The sequence below is a fragment of the Lipophrys pholis genome, assembly GCF_963383615.2.
Source record: "Lipophrys pholis genome assembly, chromosome: 19".
Classification (NCBI taxonomy): Eukaryota; Metazoa; Chordata; class Actinopteri; order Blenniiformes; family Blenniidae; genus Lipophrys; species Lipophrys pholis.
This window is the reverse complement of record NC_137647.1, coordinates 4,433,401-4,460,405: the sequence shown is the minus strand read 5'-3', so window position 1 is coordinate 4,460,405 and position 27,005 is coordinate 4,433,401. Positions and strand designations below refer to the sequence as shown.

At 44.5% G+C, this 27,005-nt stretch overlaps 1 protein-coding gene across 1 annotated transcript in view; it reads right to left on the bottom strand.

The window, feature by feature from the left end:
- Window positions 1-15,505: 15,505 nt before the first annotated feature.
- The window catches only part of plppr2a (phospholipid phosphatase related 2a), a gene marked incomplete at both ends in the record, with an annotated part of 41,831 nt that continues 30,331 nt past the window's right edge, over window positions 15,506-27,005 (bottom strand). Inside the window, 5 exons of the mRNA XM_080488656.1 lie at window positions 15,506-15,614; window positions 17,121-17,248; window positions 18,186-18,362; window positions 19,222-19,472; window positions 21,754-21,874. Of these exons, the coding sequence (XP_080344782.1) occupies window positions 15,506-15,614; window positions 17,121-17,248; window positions 18,186-18,362; window positions 19,222-19,472; window positions 21,754-21,874 (786 nt within the window). The remainder of the gene's footprint in view (window positions 15,615-17,120; window positions 17,249-18,185; window positions 18,363-19,221; window positions 19,473-21,753; window positions 21,875-27,005) is intronic.

Below are 27,005 nucleotides of genomic sequence, written 5' to 3'. Positions count from 1 at the left end.
CCAGAGATTATTCGAGGTCCTGTTGTCGTTCTATCGTCTCTAACCAGTCCGTCCCTCCTCCTTTGACCTCTGACATCAACAAAGTCCCAGAGAACTGCTGCTCACTGGGTTTCTTTCTCTGTTTCACATCCTGGAAATGTTTGTGTGTGAAAGTCTCAGCATTTTGTCAAATACTGCAACAACCATGAATATTCACAGTCACTCAAATTACCACTGTTGAGAGTATCGACAGGCCTAAATACTGGTGTTGTAGTCAGGGCGGCTGTGGCTCGGTCGCCTCCCAATCGAAATGTTGCACGTTCGATTCCAAATCTCCAGCTGTCCACGTGTCGAAGTGTCAAGACGAAGACGGTGAACCCCAAACTGCTCCCAGTGGAAGAACTAAGCCCCTTGCATTGGCGTGTGAATGAGTGAATGTGTTTGGAAAGCGCTTAGGGACTGGTCAAGCAGTTGGGAAAAAAACCCACTGTATAAGTGTAATCCATTTACCAAGACTAGAGTGTCCCATGACCAGGACAAAGAGCATGACTTTAAGAGGCCGAGACCGAGTCAAGATCAAGACCAGAGCACCTCAAGACTCCCATGTGCATCCATATGAACCATACCGTGGGCGGTGTGCGCATCTGTCAATAGAATTCTATCATTAATATCACTAATTGCGGTGGTGAAGCGGGACGAAGACGTGCAGGGTGCGAAGACATTCTCCTGAATATTGGTGTAGACGTCCCAGACCTGTCGGAACCTCGTGGGCCTGTTGAAAGGACCCCGGTTCAAATCCCGGTTAGGGCAGTCGTCGGCAGAGCAGCCACGTACACACTTTCATTGTGTATTTCTGGGTACAGGTACACTAGCTATACTTTCATCGTCTTTCAGAGGAGTCTCGGTTGTCAAACGACATCGCCTTAACACCTCCGACACGACGCGCCGAGCTTCCACACGACTCACAGTGACTGACAGTTCCACCCGTATTTACAACACTTTACACATGTTTGTCCTCGATAAAGGAATCCAGGAGCTCGGCGGCTCCTCCCCCGCCCTGCCTCCCCTCCGTCCGTCCGTCCGTCTGTCTGAGCGGTTCTCTGTCGAGCCCGCCGCCATAAACGCTCACCGATTTTCCCATTTGCAAGCCGTCTCCAGCGGACTGGGAGGTGTTCTCAGCTTTATGGATATTGACTCCCCCCTCCGCTCTTTGATCCGGGCTGTCCACCTTCAGACTCCCGCCCGCGGGCCGCCCGTAACGCCGCTGACAGCTTCCGTCGAGGAACACCCACATAAAAGTCGCCGTACCAACCGAGTCCAGACAGACAATCTAAAACTCTTTTTTACCAACTCTTTTCATCGCTTCTCCAAACTCATAAATCAACAAACCAATTAAGTACTTGCACAGTTTCACACTAATTATCGTCTAAGATTGTTTTAATTGTGAGTAAATAGATATTTAAATATACATATCGTGGGTTGAAATCCATGCCGTATAAAAACAATCATTCTTTTTCACGCTTTTGTCACATTCTATAACCTTACTTATCAGGGCAGGATAAAAATATAGAATGATAACTTGTTTTGTACTTGTACTGTTTCATCCTAATTATTCACGTACTTAAATTTAAGTAAGTTTGATTTTTTTTCCCCCAGAATAAACAAAACAATTAACACATCATGGGCATGGGCGTGTGTATTATTGATACTTATTGTTTATTTCACACAAATTGTAATAACAAATAAAGAAGTAAACATATTGCATTCAATTAGGCAAATTACATTTGCTTAATTTTCTTTTGGGACCAAATTAATTTAATGCTATAAACTGTGGTCATACATTTGAAATAATCAAATTTGTTTTCAACTTGCTTTTCAAGCTTTTTGTTTATTATTTCCTCTCTGCTGTTGCAATGTATAAAGAATAAAAATGTAAAAAAATTAAGCTACTTCTTAGGTGTTTAACAATTTTTTCTTTCCAATCCTTTTATGACTGAAGAAAAAAGCATATTACATGACGAGTAACTCCAGGATGTATTGTGGGATATTTGTATTTTTTTAAATGAATCATCAGAAAAATAAAATAAAATTAAATTAAATAAAAAAGCCACAGGCACTGTATATTTCTGTGTGATGTGCATACTAATTATTCTTCTTTAAGTGTTTTGCACTGCCTCACCATAAATGTCATCTATAATGAAAATGTATATTAGACATATTAAACCCACAATGTGCTTATTTTTGTTTACCGAATTACTTTTTTTTTCTTTCCTAACATAGGATACATATTGTTTATAAAATGCTTCTAAAGGACAGATAAAACATTGAGCCCTTCACACACACACACACACACACACTGCAGTCCCTCACACACACCCTGTTGATGTGTGTAGGTGTGTGTAGATGTGCGGGGTGACACAGTGAGAGTGTGACAGCTGCACTCTCAGAGTGCAGCGCTTTGTCTTCGTTGTATTTACACCCGTCGCCCGGCCTCCACTCAGCAGCTCGCTCAGGGGGAATGTCCTCATCGTCTCCCAACCTGCTGAGTGTCCATGTGTCAACATGTGTGTGAAAAACGTCCCGGGACCATCGTCAGTCTCACACACACACACACACGCACGCACGCACGCACGCACGCACACACGCACGCACGCATACACACACACACACACACACACACACACACGCACACACGTACGCACGCACGCACACACGCACGCACGCACACACACACACACACACAGCCTGCTGGCTCTGTTTCTGCTACTAGTGTGTGTGTGTGTGTGTGTGTGTGTGTGTGTGTGTGTGTGTGTGTGTGTGTGTGTGTGTGTGTGTGTGTGTGTGTGTGTGTGTGTGTGTGTCTCTTAAGGTCAGCACCTCGCCCACAGCCCGCTGATGATGTCCATGCCTGATGATGTCATGGCATCGATCATCAGGGCGTCTGTTGTGGGATTTGGTGTCAGTGTCTGGAGAGGAGGAGGAGGAGGAGGAGGAGAGGAGGAAGAGGAAGAGGAAGAGGAGGCGATATAGCCGGTGGGCTTTACATGGCAGCAAAGAGGAGAAGAGATTGAAGGCGGATTTAAGTAAAACTGCGAGCAGGAAATAAAGCGAGAGCTCCGGTACAATCAAGAAAAATGAAGCCACACATCATCAGGCGGAAACGCCTTTTAAGAGGAGATTAAATGTTTCTGGCTCAGCCAGCCTGATGTCCTCAGGCACTTCACTCCGAGGCCTTAGGGGGCCCTAACTACTAAACCCGGCCTCTTTTTGTTCTAAAGTAACGCTGCATGGACTCAAGAGTGAAAGAGAGGACTGACGCCTGCGGATGCCATTGTCTCTTTATCGTCTCTCACTTCTGTGAATATTTAGATTGTACATAAAACGTGAGGATCTTGTTAAATGTGTTTGATGGTGAAAAGGGTGACGAACACCGTCTCTTCATCAGGGAGCAGTATATAGTGGGAATATCAATGTGTTAAACACTTTAAATTCTTTTTTTATACAGTTTTGTACAAAATGAGTTTGACGAAACAAAACGTAAACTGTATAAATATTTTGTGTCTGTTTCTATATATATGGACCCACAATCCAGTGCAAAAGAAGTGTATTTGTGTATTTACAATATAATTGTGCTTCATGATTAACATTTACTTTCACAAGCGTCTCATGTGATCCAGTCCTGCAGTAAAAACGGACTTTTATAAAGGCGATGATGTCCAGATTGGCTTGAGATTCTTCATCATGTTTGCAGTGGCGTTGCGCTGAACGGTATTATTTAAAGAGTTGTGTTTAATGTTGAAAGCCGTAATGCATCAATCATAATCTTGGCCATCACAATCTCAACACAGATCCCAGAATCGACTAAAATAACCAATAAGTTGAGCTGATGAAGCAAAACTATCCACATATTTGTGCTTTTTTTAAAGAAATCTTTATTTGCGCGTCTCAAGTTTGAATCGTTGTTGCCTTCATCCGCCCCGGCGAGCTCTATTGACGGTAACGCTAGCCAGCTAACGCGATATGAAATCTATATCTACGGCTCAGCTGGTCGTTTATCAATGAGAAGGTTGAAGTCGGATGAAGTAAAGGCAAAATTAGACGAAGCTGGTAATCTGCCTTTAGTCAGCTTTTTAAAAAATAACCACCGTGGAATAAACCAAAGTTGTTGGCCTGCTTTCGCCTATATTGATTGATCAAAGCTAAAGCTAGCCACCTAGCATGCAACTTCGTTTTTGGTATTACCCAAATATGATCCAACCAAATTTTAATGAATTAAACACCATTTTTTATATACAATCTAAAACGTATACAAATTTGGGGTGGATTTGAAAAATGGATGGATGGATGGATGGATGGATGGATGGATGGATGGATGGATGGATGGATGGATGGATGGAGGGATGGATGGATGGATGGATGAATGGCTGGAGGGATGGATGGATGGATGGATGGATGGATGCGGCCCTCAGTGACTCCCAGCAGAGTGAATCCAGTCCTGCTACGCCCAGCAGACACCAGGGACTGGTGTGGAGGAGGATCACGCTCTGGCCATCATTTAAACCCACTTCACCTTCCTATGAGCGGCTTTGATCGATACGCTGCGCCGCACTCGGCTCACATCAACGCCGTGAAAACACAGACCTGGCGAGACGCTGCCGGCGACGACGTTAATGAACGTGGCGTGAGAGCAGGGCGGAATTTTCATGAAGTGAACCATGAAATATGGTTTTTTTCGTGGGTCCGTGTCCTCCGGGCTTCCCTCTGTTGGACGGCGGAGTGCGGCGCCTCCGTCTGAGATAGCGCTGCAGTATCGAGGGTTCGCTCACTCTGCTGTACACAAGAAGAAGGGGGTGGGAAGACTTTTCTCTTCATCCTCCTCCTCTTCCTCTTCCATCTCTCACTATCCTCTTCCTGGAACCTGCCCATGCAATTGGATTTAGTGTCTGTCTGTGTGCCTGGCTTGTCTCAACCCATCTCTCTCTCTCTCTCTCTCTCTCTCTCTCTCTCTCCCCTCTTTACTGCCCTCCTCGGCTCGTCTCTGCATCCTAATAGGACGATAACGCAGCCGGTGTGGTCCACAACTACAACACTACATGACAGTGCAACAACAATAGAGCTCCTCCAACAGGCTGCACACCGACTCGGTATCGAGCCGCCGCCGCCGCCGTGTGGATTATTCTGTGTGTGTTTACATATATTTGATACCCGGGTCTGGTGTTACAGTTGTTGTTTGTATTTAGATGAAGGGGGGTGGAGGGGGGTGGTGTAGCAGGCAGTCCATTGTTTGCCCTAATCGATTGAGCTCCCCACTCTTCTCGATAGGATTCCTTTCTTTTCCAGCGATCCCTCCATCCCCTCCTTTACACCTGACCCTCTTGCACACTTATCGCTGCACCCGTTGCCTCCCTTCCTGCCCTACAACCCCTTGCTTCTGAAGCCGGGGGGGGGGGGGAGTAATGGCTGTACAAAACGTCCTAATAACATTACAGCTGCCATGAGGGTGGGGAGGAGGTCAGGGAGGGTGAAGTAGAAGAGAGGGGTAGATTTGGAGAGGGGGGTATATGTATGAATTGCAAAGGGTTGGTGGGGGTCTAGAGGGGGGTGGGGGGTAAGGGGGAGGGGCAGGTGCATCACTAATGGCTTTTTAAAAAGGTTACAGCATGTCGCTCCCTCTTCATAATGGGGCCCTGGCTGTGCTGGAAATGCAATTTCCGGGAAAGATAATGCAAGGAGTGAAGGGTGTGTGTGTGTGTGTGTGTGTGTGTGTGTGTGTGTGTGTAGAAAGCACTGTGTACCTCACGTTCAAGTAAAAAGAGAGAAGGAAGACAGAGCTGAGGGCAGAGTGAAGTGGAGGAGGAGGAGGAGGAGGAGGAGGAGGAGGAGGCGTGAAGGACCAACGGGGGCTGCGATGATGGAGGTTCAGACTTGCAGGTTTTCCTCGGATGCTCAGATAAGAGCAGAGGGAGACGGAGGAGAGGGGGTGCAGAAGGTGGAGGAGGGTGACGTGGCGGCGTACAGCCGGGGCTATCTGCCCGCCGCGCCGGCGCATCAATACTTAATGAAGACATTATCTGCGGACGGCGCGCCCCGTGTACCTAAACAAACATTATCCCTCAACCCTTCAGCATCCTGCATGCTTGGTTAACGCCGAGGAGAGCAATTAACCCCCGCTGCACCGGAGCACGTGCGCCTCAAGTTTTTGCCTGATTGAATCTTCCTGCTTTTCAATGGAGGCGTCTGTAATTGTGAGTCATGTTAAGAGTTGGGGTGGTGGGGTGGTGGTGGCGGTGGTGGTAGGGGTTTAGCCTATACATTATGTTCCTGTCTCCGCCTCCACGCCGTGGTTACACTTTCAATTTATTTCACACCCTCTGCACATAACACAAAAATCAATAGCTCACAGTTATGTGTAATTTCATTGTGTCAGCCCGGAGTTCTGCCTGAACAATTATAATTTAACGAGATTAACATTGAGCCGACATCTGGTATCTGTGTATGTGTGGAGCATGAGGGGATCCATGTGTGAGGGGGAGGAAGAGGAGGAAGAGGAGGAGGAAGAAGAAGAAGGAACTTAAGTCTCTCTATACTTGCCTCATACTTTACATTCCATACAAATTCAAGACACACTCCCTCCCTCCCTCCCTCCCTCCCTCCCTCCCTCCCTCCCTCGTCCTTTCACGTTTGTGTTTCTTCCATCATGACTCATTCGGCTCGTCTCTCCTCCTCCCAAACGACCATGATGACATGTGCAGCTTCCTCAGCTGACTGAGAGAGTAAAAATCCATGTCAACAACTGATCCCTGGATCAGAATGGAGAGTGGCCGCGGCACAGAGTTCTGTTTTTAGGTCAATGTGTGAAACTGAGTGCCTGAAATGACAAACACTACTTTTCTGTAAATAGTAAATAGTTGCTCTGCACATGCTCAGTAGATGGACAATAATAGAAATGTGTCATGACTCCCACTCCATATTCTCCTGGGACTTGGTAGTTTTATTTTGACAGTCACAGTAATAACAATCCAACTTCATCGTCTGTCCTCCAGAATGTCCCTGTTGTCTCATTGTTGACGTTTATAGCGTATTGTTCTCTGTGGGTATATGTGGTTTCATTACAAAAAAGAAACAAGCAACAGCACCAACTAGTGGCCCAACATGATAACTTTCATCCTGTCATATCCTCTATGACCATTACGGGGCTGGAAAACTAACTTTCTGTGTTCAGTAGGTACAGGTTTCTTTTAGAATTTTCAGGCACAAATTGTAATGTTTTATTGTCACCTGAATTCATTATATGAATTATGGCAAATTTTTGGGGGGTTAATTGATTAAAATTAGGGGCGCATTATACCCTGGGTACCAGTGCGAGTACTAACTAGCTACTTGTCGATACAGAGTACTGATACGAGTGCTTATTAAATGCCATAGAACCTCATTTACATGCAAACGCAACCAAACTCTTTAACATGTAACGTGTAGTACGACTTGGAGTAAAATCCTGCTGATTCACTACACTACTTTGGGCAGCCAGCCGTCATTCTTTGGAAAAAAAACGGCAAAAAAAATAGTGTGCGTGTTGCTCAGACGTCTAAAATATGTGTATAATGACCATCACTACTAGTCACCGTCTAATTTTGCCCAAATTCATATTTTTTTGCAAAAATATAACGAATTATTGGCTAAAGTTCACAACTCGCTACTAACTTCCGGTTTGTATTAAGCCCAGTAACGAGCATCGTGATTGGTCAATCTGACACCATGTGGTGTTTATTGACAATCATGGCCATCACCAATGAAAAGAAGCCATTGCCTTAAAAGAATAAAATACTTTTTAACAAAGCAAGAAGGTTATCGAATGCATAAGCAAATATTTCAAGAAAAGGAAATTAACATTAATGTTAAGATGCAAAATCTTATTGTCATTAAATCATATTTAATAGTTCAGATCGCATTAGAATGCACCATTTAAGATCTATCTCTGACTATTATTACTATTTTTTCCTCACGCTCTCGCACCAGACCCGCCCCCCTTCTCTACTCTCAGCCAATCACAGGCCAACCTGCTCGGTAGGTTCAGGCTACATGAACGAATTGGAACCAACAGAACATCATCATTGAATCATTAAAACATAATAATAATAATAATAATAATAATAATAATAATAATAATATTTTTTATTTGTGATGCAAATTTTTTAATGCCTCTACAAATCCCAAAGTGCGACAATAAAAACATATTCAAAAATGGAAAAAAGATAAAAAGGGGTTGCATAAGTGAAAGAATGAGATCAAAGAAAAGTTGAAGATCAATTTAAAGCCCCAGATTGAACAGATGTTACACTATTATTGTAATTTTCCTGGGTAAATAGGTGTATCGACAGGAACTCCCCCAAATAAATATAAGCTAGACTTTAGTGCAAAAACCAGTAAGTGGGGGAGAGTTAACGATTCATGGCAAAAGTAATCAGTAAAGTAGCTAAGTTACTTTTTAAAGGAGGAACTAGTAATTAGAAAATTCCAGAGGAAATTGTTTGGGCCTTCCTTTCGCTGCCGACTATAGCGGGCATCGCTAGTTCTCGTCTCCCTGTTCGCTGCACAGTCAAACCATTTGGTCACACTGATCACGTAATCACAAAATAAAATTACCTAAAATTACCAGGGGAAAAAAAGCAAAAACTAAAGAAAAAAAACATCCCTGTGACTGGAATTCAAAGAGGAGCACGGTGGGATTAAAATTCCCAGCAAACTAACGGAGGGGCGTTGCGTTGCCCACACTAATGAGGCCGGCTCGCTGCAAAAAGAGCCGCTGCAGGTGGATTTCACCGAGGAAGCGGCGTCGTCCTTTGAACCTCTCCGACTGGGATATTTGGTGGTCGTTTAGATTCGGTGGAGACGAGCTTTTTCAGGAGTTGCAGGTGCGTCTCTCCACAGTCTGGAGAATTGAGTCGGGTGCAATTAGTGTCAGCCGTACTGTACGCTTTCTTTGATCAGCTTTTCAGTGTAATTCGCGGGTTCGCTGCGTTTCAGTGTGTCGGTCTGTGGTTCGGGGGTGGGGGTGGGGGAGGGCGGGGCGGCGGGAGGGGGGGGAGAATTCCTGAAAAATAAGTCAGAAAGCGGCGCTCACTGTGCGAATCAGGCGCGCTGTGCAGACGCTGACGTGTAAGTAATTCTCACCATTATCTGTGACATTAAGAAAATGGATCTCATTATGTCTCATTAGAGTACACAGGTGCAGATCTTCTCATTAGACCCGGTTTGATTGTCCCTTTCATTTCACCACACAGCTTGAGAAATCTCCTGGAAATATGAATGCTGGGTTTGAATGTTGTGCTGCTTCACACACACACACACACACACACACACACACACACACACACACACACACACACACACACACACACACACACACACACACACACACACACACACACACACACACACAGGCCTGTGATGGGCATTGCCATCTTGTGGATTCACGCTGCAAATGCTTAATGGCAAAACTCAAAGGTTTCCATTGGAGGTTCTAACATTTTGGGGGAAAATCGCTTGTCTGTCACGCTATTATCTTAAGTTTCTTGTTCGTATTCAGGGACACGCCACTGTAATAGGAAGTGATCAAGACTGAGACTCTGCGGAGCGACAAACCAAGATGGACAAACCACCAGAACACAGAGAAGAAGCTCAATATGAACCACAACCACCAGGTGCAGACGATCACACACTCAGGAACAGGTGAATCACATCAGGGCAGCAATCAGACACAAAGAAGGGAAGTCATAGAGCCTGAAACTTGAAACAGAATTCAAAATAAGACAATATTGCCCCACACAATATAACCAGTATGGTCAGTGTTATGGATCGTTATGGAATATTTTGAGTCGCAAACTGAATCCTAAAAATAATGCAATAACCTGGCTGGATTTTAAACAATTAATTCCTTTCAAAACCTTTTTGAAAATGAAACAGGAAGTCTTCCATTATTTATTATCGTGTATTTTAACTTCACTGTTAATATAGTAACTCCCATCAGATGAATTCACGATTACTCTGTTATTAGTTTTCATCTCGAGTGGGCCAGACTGGTGAAATAGTGTCTTCAAACCCTTTAATAAAATTTTTTCAAGTATTTCTTTGTTGTTGCCCAGAACATACAAGATGGAAATGTCTATATTTTCACAAATCTTAACAATTACTTTCAAGGATTACTACAGTCCCAACATAAAGTCAATTTCACCTTCTGGTGCAAAACACAGTGAAATGTCCAGAAGGCTTCTCCTAGTGCTTTTGCACTATGGGGGTTTTTACAAACTCACCATGACAGCATGGCTTTTATGATAGTTTGATAGCAACAAGGTGTTGTGTCACTATTCTTACGAAGTTTGTTCAGAAAAATCAATGTTTTCTTTGAATTTTTTGTGTTTTTGCCAGATTAGTTCCTCTTGAGGCCGGTTTTGGCATTATGGTTGAAACTCCTGGTCTTCAGGTTAAAACAAGTAACTTTGAAGGAAGAGAGATAAAGATATTGGTCTCAAAATATTTGGAGGGAAAAAAACAAAAAAAACACAAGTAAATTACTGACAGACAGTTTTTCTAATTGAAATATTCTTTTATTGTTCTCATCACACTGATGTTTACAAAAGGAGGAGGTGGAGGATCGAAGGACGAGTCGGAGATCTTTTTCATTCACTCGTCAGTCGAGCTGCCGCGTGTATGTCGTTTCATTTGGAAACACGACGTGAAGACTTTCCTGCAGAGTGAAGCTGCGGCGCTGACGGGATGGAGGACAGGAGGTCTGTTTCTTTTTTCCTCAGTCAAACTTCTGGTATAAAATACATGATTAATAAAAAAACCATGTTAGCACATGAGGATGATTCCACGTGGTGAAAACACATACGATAAAAACAAGAAAATGTCCTCTTTCACATTTTTATTGAGTATTAAAAGATTGTGATTTTTTAATGCGAGCACAAAAAAAAAAAATTATATCATTTGTAAAGTTTCGTTGCCAAATCTACCGACCTCTCATGTCTTAACAGAGCCGATTCAAGCTGAAAGTTTGGGTAAAAAAAACAAAAAACAAACGTTAATGCAGTATTTAAGCAGCACCAGCATTAGCGTGTTGCTAATGCTAATAGTTTGAAGATTAGATCAGGGGATCGTCGTATCCGCAGCAACATATGATGGTAAATCTTTTTAGCGCAAAGCACAACACACATTTTCAGAACATTTCACGCCCCGTGTGCAAGTTTAACGTATAAACACAAGTTGCATTCCCTCGGAGTCGAAGCGTTTAAAAAAAATAAAAAAGTTTTGTTTTCGTGTCAACGTAGACCCAAAACCCAACAAAAGTTTTCCATTTTCACTTGAAAACTTTCTATTATAAATTTCCAGCAACACCGTTTCAAAATCCAAACTACGATATTTACATATCTTCTAATATAGAATCAAACCAATCCTTGTCGATACAAACGAGTGAAACCAAAGCGCAGACTGCAGTTGTCAGTGTGTTTGTTTAAGGGGACAAACGTTTGTTTTTTTGTTTTTTTAAGGAATTGGACTGGCTTTGTTGAGGTCGTGCTGTAGATTTGGCAAAACAACAAACATTGTACGCACCTCTATTATTTATGCTAAATCGATCAAATCAGAACTGAAATGGTCTGACTGAAGTTATGACAACAGGTTTGAATGTTTTCAGCCCAACTGAAAGTCGGTTCTCAAATTTCCAGGATCACGTGACCCTGCAGTTTTAGCTGTCAGGATGTATACTGACCTCTAGTGGTTGTAACAATCATGACACAAGCAAGCCCGAAGACAAGGAATTAAATAAGGGGAAGTTTGTGTTTGATCCATGACTAACTAAGTGTAAAAATAAACCAGGTTTATATCAATGTGTCCACGATGGTGACGAATCATGTTTGTATTTTGACACCATGAATTATATCAATCTAGGTTTCTCATCATAACGTCTCAAAAACTGTAAAATTATCACCGTGGGGTTCCAAAAAGTTCCGTCTCACCTCTGCCAACCCAGACTTTCCAAATCCATATTATATAATCGGCAACAAAGTCCATCAAACATTCCAGTAAACAGAGGACATCTACGTTTTCTGAACTCCCTTCAGCCTTTATCATTTGTATTTCATTTTTCTCTCCTTGTTCAGTCAAGAATCATCAAAGGGTCATGACATGCTCTCTGCAACTACAAATAAGAAAATGAAAAAAAAAAACAAAAGAGAATGATGTCTGTTTCCACGGAAACGGCAGAAACACTGAAAACGATGTAGTTTTTATGTTGGGCCACTAGTGGGTGCTGTTGTTTCCAAGTTCCAGGAAAATAACAACCGGGAGTCATGACACGACGGAAGCAAATGTTGTATTTTTGTTATTGTCCATATACTGAGCATTTACTTTAGCCGTGGTGCGCATGCACAGTGTCAACGTTTCCAAAAGTTTTCCTAAGTTTCCACGGAGGCTGATCGTTTTCAAAAAAGTTCCAACTTGGGAGCCGTTTTTAAAAAGTTGTGTATTCACTGACTCAAAGCGAAATTGTTTTTGTGTAAATAGAGCCCCCAAGACGCAACAAATTTAAAATTTTCACCTGAAAACGTGTAAACGAGGCTTAAATGTATTGTGTTTATGATAACGGCGACGAACTGACGGTCGCATCACGACTCGTCTCCATTCTTACGTCAACCACGATGACCACCAGAGGCTACGTAGACCTAGAAGCGTCAGAACCATCTGGGATCTTTCAGTTGGGCTGCGAACATGAGGAGCATGATGAACACATGAACGGACGGGGCAGATAGCACGCAGTTCGATACAAAGACGGAGTCACCTCTTCTGCTGGCTCCTCGCTGCGTTCCCTGTACACTCAGTGTTGGTGATCGCTTGTGTAAAAACCACACTCTCCATAGAAAAAAGACGTATGTACAGTATGATACAACCTAGAAAGTGGACGACCCGGGGCGGGGGGGGGGGGGGGTACAGAAGCACTCAGGCCGGGGGAGGAAACACGTGATTGTGCATATGTGTGCTTTTAAATGTAATTATATGTACATGTGCTCTGTAAACACAGGTCTTTATACTTGTCTACGTGTGTTTGTGTGTGTGGTGTCCAGCAGAGGGAAACATTTCACAGCACAATGGTGGAACATGAGACACAGAGAGGAGAGTTAAAAAAAAAAAAAAAAAAAAAAAAGGAATTATAAAAGTGTGCAAATCAAAATTTCAGCAAAACTGGCACGCCACATGGAGCGCTCATGGCAACCACATGGTATATACACACACACGCACACGCACACGCACACACACATACACACGCGCACACACACACGCACACACACACGCACACACACACGCCCATGAATAAATCTATTCAGAAAATCATCACAGTAATTACAGGACGTGGCCGGTTTGGAGCAGAAGCGGCTCTGTTTTCGAGGTGAAATGAAGAAGAAAAGAGACGACGGTGGTTTGGCATCACGGAGGAAGTGTTTTGTACGAAAGCGCCCCGTTTTCAAAAGAACACAAAACGCTGAATATTTGCTCCTGGATGCGATGCTCTTTATTTGGCTCGCTGCAGCCGGGAGCTTGGCTTTGTCTTATCCGATGTGTTTTGTGTTTCACATCAGGTTTTTTGGCAACCGTCTGAGAGGGAGCAAACGAAAACGAATATAAAAAAAAAAAAAAAAACAACATGAAGAAGATAGCCAAGTGAAGATGTCTGTACTTTCATCCTGTTTGCTGTTGTCGGCTGCTTCTGCTGAGAGATATGAAATGGATCCTTTGATCTGGGTAAACCTCATGTGGAGCTGACTGGGGCAACGCAGACGGCTGTGTGTGTGTGTGTGTGTGTGTGTGTGTGTGTGTGTGTGTGTGTGTGTGTGTGTGTGTGTGTGTGTGTGTGTGTGTGTGTGTGTGTGTGTGTGTGTGTGTGTGTTTATCACGACTGCAGGGAAATGTTAACACGCTTAAATGATCGGAGCAAAAATAAAGTGAAGGTTAGGAGTTATGGTTGAGTTTGGAATAAATCTGCAAGAGATGAATGTAAGTCGACGCAACGGCATGAAAACACAAACCCCTGTGGACCGATCGGATTGTGGGAACATTATCATATCGAATTACAGAGTCAATGACTACAGTTTGAGTAGTCTTATTCCCACATTATGCAAAACTCCCCTCACAATGGGTTTTCTAACAATAATATGTGTCGCCGCAGCCAGTATGAGGCCTCAGAAGTAATGAAAGTCTGTCATCTCTCTCGCTCGCTCCACCTTTCGTGTGCTCAAGACAGGCGATTCAGAGATTTTCCCTTCATGATGTCATTGCGGGGGAGATAACCACTCCCTCTGGTAGCGGAGACTCACTTTGACCCTCGCACAGGTAGAGAAAAATGTTAGTGCGAGGTACCGCCAGCGAAAGTTCCGCCTTCCTGAGAGGGGCCTGGAAAAGGCCGAGGGACTTTTAGACTGAAATCCAGAACCGAGGCCGGATTAGGGGCAATACACTTTGAATACAAAGTGGTTGGACCTCTGATGCCTTTTGTGAAATTGTTGAAGAACTGTATAACATGGGACCTTTAAGTCAGAAAGTATTCCTACACTGAGGCTGACGTCAGCCTGAATTTGCCCACAGGTCAGCAACATTGTGGAGGAACGGACTGACGTCTCCATGAGGGAAAAACATAAACTTTCATGTTTGTATTTGTGTTTCTCTACTGGCGGGGATATCAACCCGATTTCACATTAACCTGGACACAAAAAATAAACAAATAAATAAATAAATAAATAAATCAAGGTTACCATGAGAGGAATCATAAAGTTCAGGGTGAAGCATATAGCAGAAAATGATGCAAAGTTGCAAAATCTCATAGAAACACAATACGTGTGTGTGTGTGTGTGTGTGTGTGTGTGTGTGTGTGTGTGTGTGTGTGTGTGTGTGTGTGTGTGTGTGTGTGTGTGTGTGTGTATGGCTTTTATTGAAAAGGGAAGTTTGGTTCGATGGGTAAATCTCAGCAGCAGACGCTTCCTCTTGCAGGGTTCTTTGGTCCAACATGGCCGCCGCCTGGCGCCACACGTGTCCGAGCAGCGAATCCGCCGTCAGCTTCAGCTTTTGTGTCTCCTTGAGAACAGGCGTAAACTCATTTTAAAAGAAAAAAGTGAACATTCTCAGTGGTCGCAGTTTTGTTTGTTTCTTCAAACCACTGAAGATGAAACTGAGTTTGTACCAAAGAAAGAACGAAAGAAAGAAAGAAAAAAGTTTCTTCGCATGTTCAGGATTGACTCGGTGCCGAGTGTTCAGAGTTTCACTTCGCTGGACGTCCAGCAAAAAGAGAGAGAAAGTCTTAGAAGGGCTTTGCCTATCGGTTCCCCGGGGTTCAAGAGGGCAACAGGGTGATGTGCTTCGTTTGGCCTGCGGGAGGAAGAGGATGCGGGCGTCTAGACCTGGGTGGAGTAGGAGCGGTGCAGCGTGGCGTAGCGCCCGGCCGGGTGCGCGGCGCAGCGCGGCGAGTGCTGCTCCGGCTGGTCTAGACTTCGCTGGAAATGGAGCGAGACGGTATGAGGACATCGGGGGTGGCGGGGAACCGATAGGGCTGATGGTCATGTGATATCGGTGAACGGAGATCCACGCGGAGTCTGCAGGGGAAAGAGAGGAGTGAGAAAAGAGAGAGAGAGAGAGAGAGAGAGAGAGAGGACGGGCGAGAGAGAGAGAGAGAGAGAGACGAGAGAAGTGAAGAAAAAGAATAATCAAGAGCAATGCCCGGGAAGGAGGACATGGCGGGGACAGAGCAAAAAACAGAAATAAGGGGACATGGCGAGGGCGAGTGGGGGGAGGAGGTCAGAGTGGGTTAAAATGGTTGGATGTAGGTGTTGTAAGGCGGGGAGGAGGGGGAGGAGGAGAGTGCAGGATGCTGGAGGAGAGTGAGCGACAAAGAGCGAGAGGAGAAGGTGGGAGACAGAGGAAAAGAGGCAGTCAGGTGAGGGTTAGTGGCGCCGACAGACCACAGGCGACGCAAGACATCTTCCACAGGTACAACCGGCAGGAAAGCTGGGACACCGTGTGGACCACGGAAATAAAGCAAGACGCTTTATCCCTTCATTCAGGTGGAAACGTACTGCAGTGGTTCCCCAACGCACCTTTGGGGGGCGCCAGAGATCACAGGGTGGGCCGAAGTGGACATGTAGAAGAAAACTATGATAAGACATCTGAAAAACTTCCTGGGATTAGGAGTGTTTAGCTGTAATGTTGTGGCATGTATCGGAGACGTAACACGAGGGCTTGAGGGAAAGGGTTCAGTTTGTTTTGAGCGCTTGTTCGTTATTAAAACAAATTTTCAGCTTAAAAACTGTCTGTTTCCGAGACAAGCGAGAGGAATCAGTGGCCGTGACGAGTACTGACAGTACTTTCTGTGTGACATCTTCCATTCAGGAGTATTTTTTTAAATAAAATCTCCTCCGTTGTGCACATTGTATTACGTCCTCGCTCTATTTCCATTCTAGCACAGTGTCCCAACTTTTCTGGCGCCGTGGTTGCACTTGGACTTCATCCCTGAGAGAATCTCTTCAGAAAATGCGGCACTTTTGAAAAGAGGATGAAACTTTGAGGGCAACTCGTGAGCGACGGCGTTTCGTCTCCCAGCCGGGCCGCTTTGCATCGCATCCCGATGCTGAATTACACCTCGAGTGTGTCGGCCAAAACCGGCTGACTTCCCTAGGGAAGATAAGTGACTCTCTAAATCCCCCCATAACGAGAAAATGTGTAAAATACGGCGGGGTTTAGCGGGGAAGGTTTAGCGGGGAAGCTTGAGCTCGTCTCTCCACTGCAAGTTGTTCCGTCCGCCGGCTGAATTCAAACCGTTTTTAGAGCAAATCTCACCTGCGTCCTTATCAGCCTGCAACGAGGCTCAGATTTAGAGGATTCACTTCGGTGTTTTGTTTTGTTCCTGTCAGGACTGAGGGTGCAGGCGGGCGGAGCATGCATGTTCAGGTTTGTTCCTCTCGGGGGCGGAGGAGGAGGAGGAGGAGGAGGAGTAGGAGTAGGAGGAGGAGGAGGATCACAGATTCAGTTAAGAGACAAGGGGTGCGTATCTGCTCAGTCGTGCCTCACACCCACCCCCGCCCCTTACCTGAGGGCCACTTAACTTTTCGAGTGGACTCTCCACGCAGGGCAGCGTCACCATGGGCATGCCCAGCATGGACTCGGGGCGCTGGGGTCGAGGTGGAGGAAGACCAGGAAGCAGCTGCTGGAAGTTGTTAATGACGCAGGAGACCTGGGAGAGGAAGAGTCCAGGAGACACCAGGAGACAATCAGGGGAAAGATGGTCCCGCATAAACTCTGAGCATGAATTTGTACCGGATGAAAATTAGAGTTAAGTTACAAGTTACTTTAATGCAAACAAGTTTTTATGCCGATGATTTAATCCTCAGTTTGGACTCTGAGTTGCACATTTTTTTTTGTGTTTTATTTCACTTTTATTTTACCAGAAAAAACCTAATTGAGATTAAAAATCCCTTTTTCAAGTGTGTCCTGGCCAAGACAAGCAGCGGTACATGAAGGTTCCACGACACAACAGCCACATAAAACACACAGAACATATAAGAAAAAGGTCAATACATTAACATTACTTGTGGAGGCATTTCTTTTTTTCCCTCTTTTTCTTTCCTTTTTCCCCTCATTTATATGTTTTCTTCAGGCGTTTTAGGAGCCCGAACACAGAGTGGTTTTGAGAACGGGGTTCCGGAAAGGAGAACTTCGCTGACGTGTGGATGGGCAAGACACAACATTTTCTAAAAACGATGACATCATCGCCCCCTTTTGACCCTAAGACCTAACGACAACAATGGCGGACTGCACGCTCCAGGTTGCGCTGCAGAAGCTAATGATGCTATTTGATTTAATAAGGCGACATGTTGGATCTTCTTCTCTGGTTTTGGTGTTTATCTGTGGCAGAATTACAGCGCCACCTACAGGCCTGGAATGTGCACTACATCGTTTTGAGTCGTCGAAACTTTTTAAGAACGACGTGGCGGAAAAATATACCGTTTTGACTCGTGTGGCACATGTGAAAAATGGAACGAAAGTTCCGTCAAGTAGCCGGTGGAAGATGCTCTAAAATCTGCATACCAGCGCTTGGTGAAAGAAATGGGAGCATTTTTAAATCCATCCCTTCCCTTGAGAGTTCATTGACCGCTCTCCTCTGTCCTCACCAGAAACACGGCGATGGATCCTCCGGTGAAGAACCCCGCCAAGACGTCCGCCCAGTGGTTGCGGTACTCTGCCACCCTCACCACGCCGACCAGCATGGCGAGGCAGAGCAGCGTGAGGCTGATGGTGGGCTTGGTGAGTCGCGTGCCTTTGGTCTTGAACACCAGCGTGACGTACATCTGCAGGACGGCAAAGCAGAGGCACAACGCACAGTGGAGACAACAAGCCTACAAACCAAGACTGACGATTATGGAAAGATTATCTTGAGATGTAAACGTGCTTTTGTTGGATAATAGACAATGACCACGTGGCTCTTCAGCCCTCCTATAGCGGCCCAATAAGGCTTACACTAACTTAAATGTTAATAAAGAATTGATCTTATTTATTTTCTATTTACACAACAGAGGAATTTTTAAAAGGACACTTAACTTCTGGCTGAAGAGGGCTTAAATAAAAGGTAAAAATAAAAAAGAAAGTAAAAAAAATGTTAAAATGGCTTAGAAAAACCTAAAATGAAGAGCATTTTAAAAACAATAAAATCTTAGAAATAGAAAACAACATGGGTGCTTTAAAGAGGACCAAAATTATTAAAACAGCAAAATTGTAAAATTGGTCTCAAAAATGCTTAAAAAAAGGTTAAAACTGCTAAAAAATCAGGTACAAAAAGATGAAAATGTAATGAAATGTTCACCATCCTAAATCGTAACTGAACGCTCATAAATGCAACATGAGAACATCAAACTATACGCGAAGCGCTATGCGCTGCATTAGCCTCGTTTTAAAGGTTACACGTGTTTCACGGCTCCAGTTAAATTTGATTTGGTGGAAAGTGACAAGATCGGCTCTTTTGGTCATGGAGGTTGCAGGTTCAACCCCACTGCATTACCGCTGTGAGGCAACGGTGCCAACCACTGCACCGCCGGGTCACAATCCCCAAAGAAACCGAAAAGTCTTCCTTGGTTCGCTCCATTCCGATCGAAACCTAAAAATGTGGAAATGACTGTGTGCATGTTGTTGTTGCGTCTCCTCCGAACCTACCACCGTGTACACCGCGGAGTAGACGCTGAGCGCCGCGTCCTTGGACGGGAAGGATTTCCGCGCGGTCAGGACGATGAGCGGGTTGCCGGTGCAGGCGCGGCGCTCCGTGATGTACTGCATGGTGGACTGGCAGCCCAGCGCCGTGTAGTTCGGTCGGCAGGCGGACAGAAAGTGAGGCGTCTGGTTCCCCGTCACCACCTGGCCGGCGTTGGCGAAAATGGTGGTGGTGAAGAGGCCGAAGGCGTAGACACCTGGGAGGGCGTGGGGGGTGGTAGGGGGGGTGGGGGGACACAGAACATTTTCCGCTCAAAAACAAGCAGACTTACTTCAAATTTCGAAGAAGTTTGATCTCCTATCTGACAGCCTTCATCAGCTTTAAACATCACTCACTTCGAAATCTGTAAGTCGTGAAGGAGTGAATAAAGTTCACTGCGGTAGAAAACACAGTGGGGTGAAAACACAGTGGGGTGAAAAACCAGCGACAAGAGCAGAGTATCTTCTTCTCTGGATGACACGCTATTAAGAGGAGCATATTGACCTGGAAGAGGAGCTGCAGCCAAACCAGCCAAACCGGTGCCTAATACTGGATATAAAAGTTAATGTTAGGAGGAAACGTGCCAGATGTCCTGAGGAGCTGCATTAAACGTGTGTGCAGTACGTCCACTTCCTGCTACCAGTGTTCAAAATGTTCCATTCCATCTGCTTTCATCTTCGTCCTTTAATCCTTTAAATTTGTTTCTATTCTGTGTTGTTTCTCTTCAAGCCATTGAACACATTCCTGATTGTCTTATTTGTTTGGTGGTTGGAAATGAAGCACATTTGTGGAATTCAGGTCAAAATCACGTCTGACAAAATTACATTAGGTGACATTTTTTGTAAAAAAAACTAAAATTTGTGCCGTGAACTGGTGGGCTGCTCACAAGGTCCAATGAATGCTGCAGGGATTACAATATTTGTTAATCAAGTTCCTCTTATGCTCCGTTTTTACAAGAATGTTTTTCAAGTGAAAACGTGAAACATTTGGGCCCTTTCACGTAACAACTGTGCTCGGAAACTTTTTAAAAATGCTCCAACTCCGTGTCTGTGAAAATGGAGGAAAATGCAACTTGACTCATGACTCCCAGTCCATATTCTCCTGGGACTTGGTAGTTTTATTTTGACAGTCACTGCAATAAAAATCCAACGAATGTCCATGTCCTCCAATCGTTACTGTTTTTTTAGCGTATTGTTCTCTGCCGCATCTGTGTGTGGTTTCATTACAAAAACAAACAACAGCGCCCACTACTGCCCAACACATGCGGACTCCATCGTTTTGAAAACGTTGCTGTGTCTCATTTCATTTCATTTATTTGTTTATTTGGACGAAACCGTGCATATCAATGAACAATCGGGTCATTCGGTTGTCCCACATAAAACCATACAAGGTTGCAAACATAGAAAAACAACAGAAACATATATGAACGATATGGTAAGACAAAGATGAAAAAAATAATTGTTCCTAAAAATCGACCATAAAGTGAAAATATTAAAGTGCTTACTCAGCAGTCTGACATAGGTATAAAGTGCCAGTTTGAAAAAAAAGATATATTTTAAAGTGCATGATTTTCCTGGTGATCACAAGTTTGATTGTTATTTTGTTTTTTAAAACTGACAAAGGCGGAGTTTTCTCGGATAGCTGGAGATGCCTTTAACAGATAAGGCATTCTGCGCAAAAGAGGACTTTCTAAGTCTAATTTCACAATCACCCCTGGTGGCTGAAAGGTGAAACTTTTATGAAACGAAAACACAAACACGATGCGTTTTCACTGGAAATGTTGTGTAAACAGGGCCTGAATGTGAGTTTCGTTTTCTTGGTAAGAAGTAAAGATTCCACGGTCGGTGGTGAACAAGTGGCACATAACCCGCCCCCCACACACACACACACACACACCCAAGTTGAAGATGGTTGTTCCACTTTAACATAAATATATGTTCTCACCGTGATTTCAACAATCTCAAAACAAATATGGTGAAACGTGTCTAAACCTTGGAGCAACTCCAGCTGCCTTTAAGACAAGAATCGGGGGGGTACCTTCACAGAAACGCTGCTATTATTGATAAAAATACAGAAAAAGACGCTTAAATTATATGTTGGAGTGAAAAAAAACCCTCACTGAGATAAAACAAGCGATAATAACTTTTTTCTGCTGGAAATAGCCGCAGCACATTATTATCAGCTGAGGTGTGAAATTGAAACCGAAGCCTCCACCTCAGCTGATTCAGCGCCGCATGCAAATCTGTGAGCTGCTCAATATTCATGAGATCCTTTCCTGCCGGGACGCCGCATGTTCCACCTCAAAGATCGTCCCGCATTTTATCCTCCCATCAACAGCTACACGCCCAAGCGCCGGCTGACGAACTCTGGAGTGTAGCAGGTCACGTTCCTACATCTCACCCTCCTCCTTTCATTGGGTTTAGAGCTTCTTTTTTATCGCACATGAGCGACGGAAAAGTGCCGTTTCACGAGCCGGCGTATAAAAGCAGCGCACTCACCCAGGAAGCGTATTATGCGCCGCAGCAGGGGGTTGAAGTAGCAGCAGTCTGCCGTGACGATGGTCTTCTCCTGGGTTCCCTCCGCCTTGGTGAAGAAGGCGCACAGCTCCCCGAGAAGAATCTGCACACACAAGGAAAACAGAGATGAGCTGCTTTTTCAAAAGCGTTTCCCGATAGCGGAGTAAAACCCCTAAATACGAGTCATAACACGCCATGAACTACAGTCTCGGCTCATAGAAAACTGATGACTGATTTCTAATATGTGTGTGTGCAGTATATGTAAAAAAACCAAACATGTATATAGATATAATTATGACTCGAAACTATGATGCTTGTATAATTCATATGTTTAAAAACATGTAAAAATTACAATCCAATAACAACATTTCTGAGAGAGACGATTTCTTCACTTCTGGGGCGTCCTTCCAGGTGTGGGGACGATTATTACTGTTGGAGAACCTTTAGAAAGTGAATTTTGCATCATCCGTTTCCGTTTAAGCAGAAATCGAAATTGCGAAAATCTTATCAATTCCCATCTCGCTCACACTTTCGACAACTCCTGGTTTATACCAACGGCAAAAACAGGAGTAACGAGACGGTTCAGTGACGGCTCTTCAGTAACAGTAATCCGTTACAGCTCATAGGATGAAGGCAATCAACACGTCTGATCACCTCCCAGTTCTGCCATTAACCAGCTCCTCATTAAAGACCCTGATCCTGCAGCTCATCGTCATCCTGCACAAACCTCGCACCACAAAAACCGGCAGAACTAATTACAGACACTCATAAGCGACTCATTAGCGAGTGCGACCCGTTCGGCCGCGGTCATCGTGCGCCGGTCGAGCGACGTGATCAGAAATGGGTTTCGCTGGGCGCTCGCGGCTTGATTGCTACTTTTGCGGCGGGGCTTGCGGCGGAGACCCGGGGGTCAGGTGACTGTGCTCAATTCGTTATGCAGTGAGTCTGAACAGCGGCGCCTCTCCAGACTGATGATCCCTTAATGGGCTGCAACTGTGAGTCGTCTGTACGAGGGCCCGCAGCACTCGAAGCCGCCGCTAAAAGCTAGCTCTCGCTCCTCGAGCTGGTGCTTCATCTTAAATCATCCCCGTAATTTGCATGCTCTGCTGTGACAGGAGACTTTAATACCCACTGTGGTCTACCGACCCATCAACCTTGCTCTTCCTCCTCTCTCTATATTTGCCCGAGAGTGGCATTATCTGCTCTCCAGAGGATTTGATGAAAGCCCCGCTGAGGATCAGGGAGAGAGAGAGAGAGAGAGAGAGAGAGAGAGAGAGAGAGAGAGAGAGAGAGAGAGAGAGAGAGAGAGAGAGAGGGAAGGAGGAACGACAAGAAATGATTATCGCAGTTCAGTCGAGTCTGGAGCTCGGAAGCGTTTCCAAGCAGGTCCGGCCAAGTCAAACGAGCTAATAGCATGCGGGAGGCCGGCCAGTGCGGCCGTGCTGTGAAGTGCCTGCCCAGCCAAGTGATTTCTTCCATTAGAGGAGCACAACCCTGCTGCGTCTTCCATGGCAACACAAATACGAGCCGTGAAATCAAAGCCGAGGGGGTTTAATCAATCGCGCAGAATCTGAGATGTTCGGGGTACCGTCACACTGTTGGACGAGCATTTAGGATGCTATTAAAAGAATAAATAAATTTAAAAAAAAAAACTGCTTTCTGGCTGCTTCCAGCAGGACCGTGCTGAGTTTGAGCTAATGTACAAGACTAAATCTGAAGAACCAGTGTGATGTCGCTTGTGTGTGAGTGCACTGGAAAACGCTGTGAAGGAGTGAGAAGCAGATCTTCTTGGGAAGGCAGAGACGTACTTCTTGTCCACAAGCTCATTTTTGTTCAATATTCATGATGGGACACCTCAAAAAGTCATTCAGAAGCTCAAACTTTGTGAAAATTGTCATTCCTGGAGCCTCAATCCAAGCAGACTCCTCCAAACAAGCAGTGACTGTCCCATTTTCCCAGTTTTCGTCCTGTGACTATTGTTTAATTGAACGTTTAAAGAGCTGAGTAGTTGGTATTTCCCGTTGCTGGAGTATCTTCGTATCAACTTCCCTCTTTTTCACCCCGTGAATCGGTGTTAAATGTCGTTAAATGTTAAAAGGCGTTTACAAATTCTGCAAGTTCAACGTATTGACCCCCCCCCCCCCCTCCCACCGCACTATGTGATCAGCCACTGGCTCGTTGCTCCAAAAGCATTGCTGGCATTGGAACCGGAAGTCAGTTGCAAGTTGTGTACATGAGTCGATAATTCGCTATATTCCGGCGATAGAAGATGAATTTAGACAAAATTAGACAGTGACAAGTAGTGATGGTCACTATACACAGATTTTAGAGGCTTTGAGAAACACGTCCGCTATTTTTTCAGTCGTCTTTTCCGAAAATTGACCGTCCAAATGACGGCTGGACGGCTGGCCGCCTAAAACCATGGTCTGCATTTACTTCATGTATGTCACAAACCTCCTCATGCGTGGACGCCATCCATGTGAGTCATGCGGTGCACGACTTCAACTAACATTTCTAAATGATTCGTCTCCGCCGCGCTCGGGCTCCGTTGTCTCCGCTCCCTCAAGGATTCACCCCGAAATGTGACCAGGCTGTCGCTGCAGTTCAGACAAGACGGGGATTGTGATTCCTTGAAATTAAACGACTCATCAAGTCCGCACACTGACAATGGCAAAAAAATAAATAAAGAACAAAACAAAACAAACCCAGAGCCATCTTGGGACGCGTGACGCCGTCATCACAGCCAAAAAAAAGATGTGAGGATTTGTTTTACATGCATCATTCAGAGGGAGAACAAGAGGGAAGAGTAAAGGAATGAAACATTAATACGGACATGATTAACTGTACGTGTCTGCGCGAACACGTGGAAGCCGGAGGATTCTGCTCTCTGTGTTGTAAGTAATCAGATCTGGATTTGTGTCAGTGGGTATTAGTCAGATGTGAGCGTGCATTCAGGCCGGCCCACTTTATGAATGTGTGTCTCCTGGAGAGACAATAAGCCAGGATCGTTTCACTCAGCGAGACAAGATGAATGGATGAGGACTGTGGAGATGACGGAGGAGCAGTGGGAATAATGAGAAGAAAGGGGAACGCCGTTTTAGATAAATACATTGTTAGTTTGCCCGCGCATGAAAACACACTAGATTCCAAATTTCTACGCTTCATCTGATTTCTGACGTGATTTTAGTACCAATGTTGGAAGCAACACCTCATATAGTGACAAAGGTTTTGGGAAACAATGTGCTGGTGGCTGATTTTTCAGCCATTTAGATAAAATTGAACTAAAGCCCCGTTTCCATGGCAACATTTCAAGTGAAATCGCGTTGATTTGGCTTTTTCGTTTCAGAAAAGTTTCGCGTTTACGCAGCGTTTTTAAATACGACGTTTGTTTGCAAGGAAACTGCAGAAATGCGGAAAACAATGTTGCTTTAATATTGAGCCACTAGAGGGTGCTGTTGATTTTCAAATGAAGCCACACACGCAGACAACAAGACACATTAACAATGAGCATTAGCAGTGGCAGCGTTTCAGAAAAGTTGCGATTTTTCCCTGATTCTACAGAGGCGGACTCTCAAAACGCGATGAAAGTTTTGCTTTTTCACCTAAATACGTCGTCATGTAAATAGAACCGAAAAAAATTTTCCTGGCCCAATTAGCATTGAAAATTTGTTGTGAGGTTATATCTTGTTGCCTTATGTTTTAAACTTCTCGTGAAGATGTTTCTGAACACAAATCATCTGAAGTGACTCACACAGTCATTTCAGTTGTCTTCTTTGTTCCTTTTTCTGGCTGCACATGAGCTGTACTGTTCTACACTGCCCCCACAGGTCATCAGTGGTATTACTGTGTTTCCTGCAGTTTCCTTTAAATGTATCAAATCGTTCATCTTTAGCATTCCACCACATTTTTACGACCAAATTGTGGCTCAGACTTCACAAACTTCTTTATATTTTTCGGAGCTACAAGCAGGATGACATCTACACGGACTACTTCACCTTTTACACTCTGACTTTGACTCTGGTGACTTGTGTGTTGGAGGAGGAGAGACTGGACATTCTGTACACCAATCAGATGACAGGTACATTTTTCACCTTCTATCTGTAAGTCCATCACTGCTCCAAATGCTTTTTTCCTTTGATGGTTTCTGACCCTCCTCCTCTCTGATGTGTTTCTAAATTTGTTGAGGGTTTTTTTTTTTCTGTGGACTTCAGCTCTCTCCGGTGAGTTTCAGATTGCTTTCTGACTAGTAAATCCATTGTTTCCTTTCAGATTATTATTTTGTGTTGCTTTGGTTCATTGTCCTCCTCAAAGATCAAACCACTTCACCTCAAAACTAGATTACTGCCTCGGTTTAACACCTCTGGTAAGGAAATTGGTCATTCCCTCAGTGTTTCCAACGACTCCAGTACCAGAGGCACTAAAGCATCCCAACAGCTACATACAGTCATTTCACATGTCAATCGACAGGCGCCATACCCAGGCTCTTTGAACAGATTATATTACTGCAATCTGAAGCCGTCTACCAACCGTATAATTCTCCAGAAGTCAGGAAAGCGAAACAATCCAAACACGAAAAGTCAGCAGCGTCTCAGCCCACCACCACTTTGAAGCCCATTGAGGAATTTCTCCCACAGTTTTCACTCCATCATAGAAATCAGAAGCTGTTACCGACTTCTCGGCTGATAAAAATACCCCCACGGTAATCCCATGAGCGCCCGGCATAAATAGTCGGTTGCATAATCTATGCAGTGAAAGCATGAAACATGCCATCTGTTTTCTCATTTCTAGTCTAATTCTTGTAAGAAATAAACAAATGAATAAATAAATAAATAATAATCATGAAGATTCAAGAAAAATCCTGATCATACGTGACTGATGGAGAGAAGACATCCCTGAGATCATCACTGTGGGATTAAATATGCGAGTTTGACTCTTGAATTTGATCATTTTAGCCGACTTTTTGACTTGTTGCAGGTCAATTCAAAATAAGGGCTCCCAGTTAGGTAAATCATAAAACTAAACTCTATTCCCACAGACAAACCGGCAACATGGCAAACAACTGAAGTTCAACTTATGCTGCAGCCACCAGGTGAAGACAATCACACAGTCCAGCACAGGTGAAACACATCAGGGCAGGGAACAGCAATCAGACATTAGGAGGGGAAGTAAAGGAGCCTGAAATGAGACTGTGTGAGAACTTCAAAATAAAAAAGGACACAGACAGCAACAGGCTT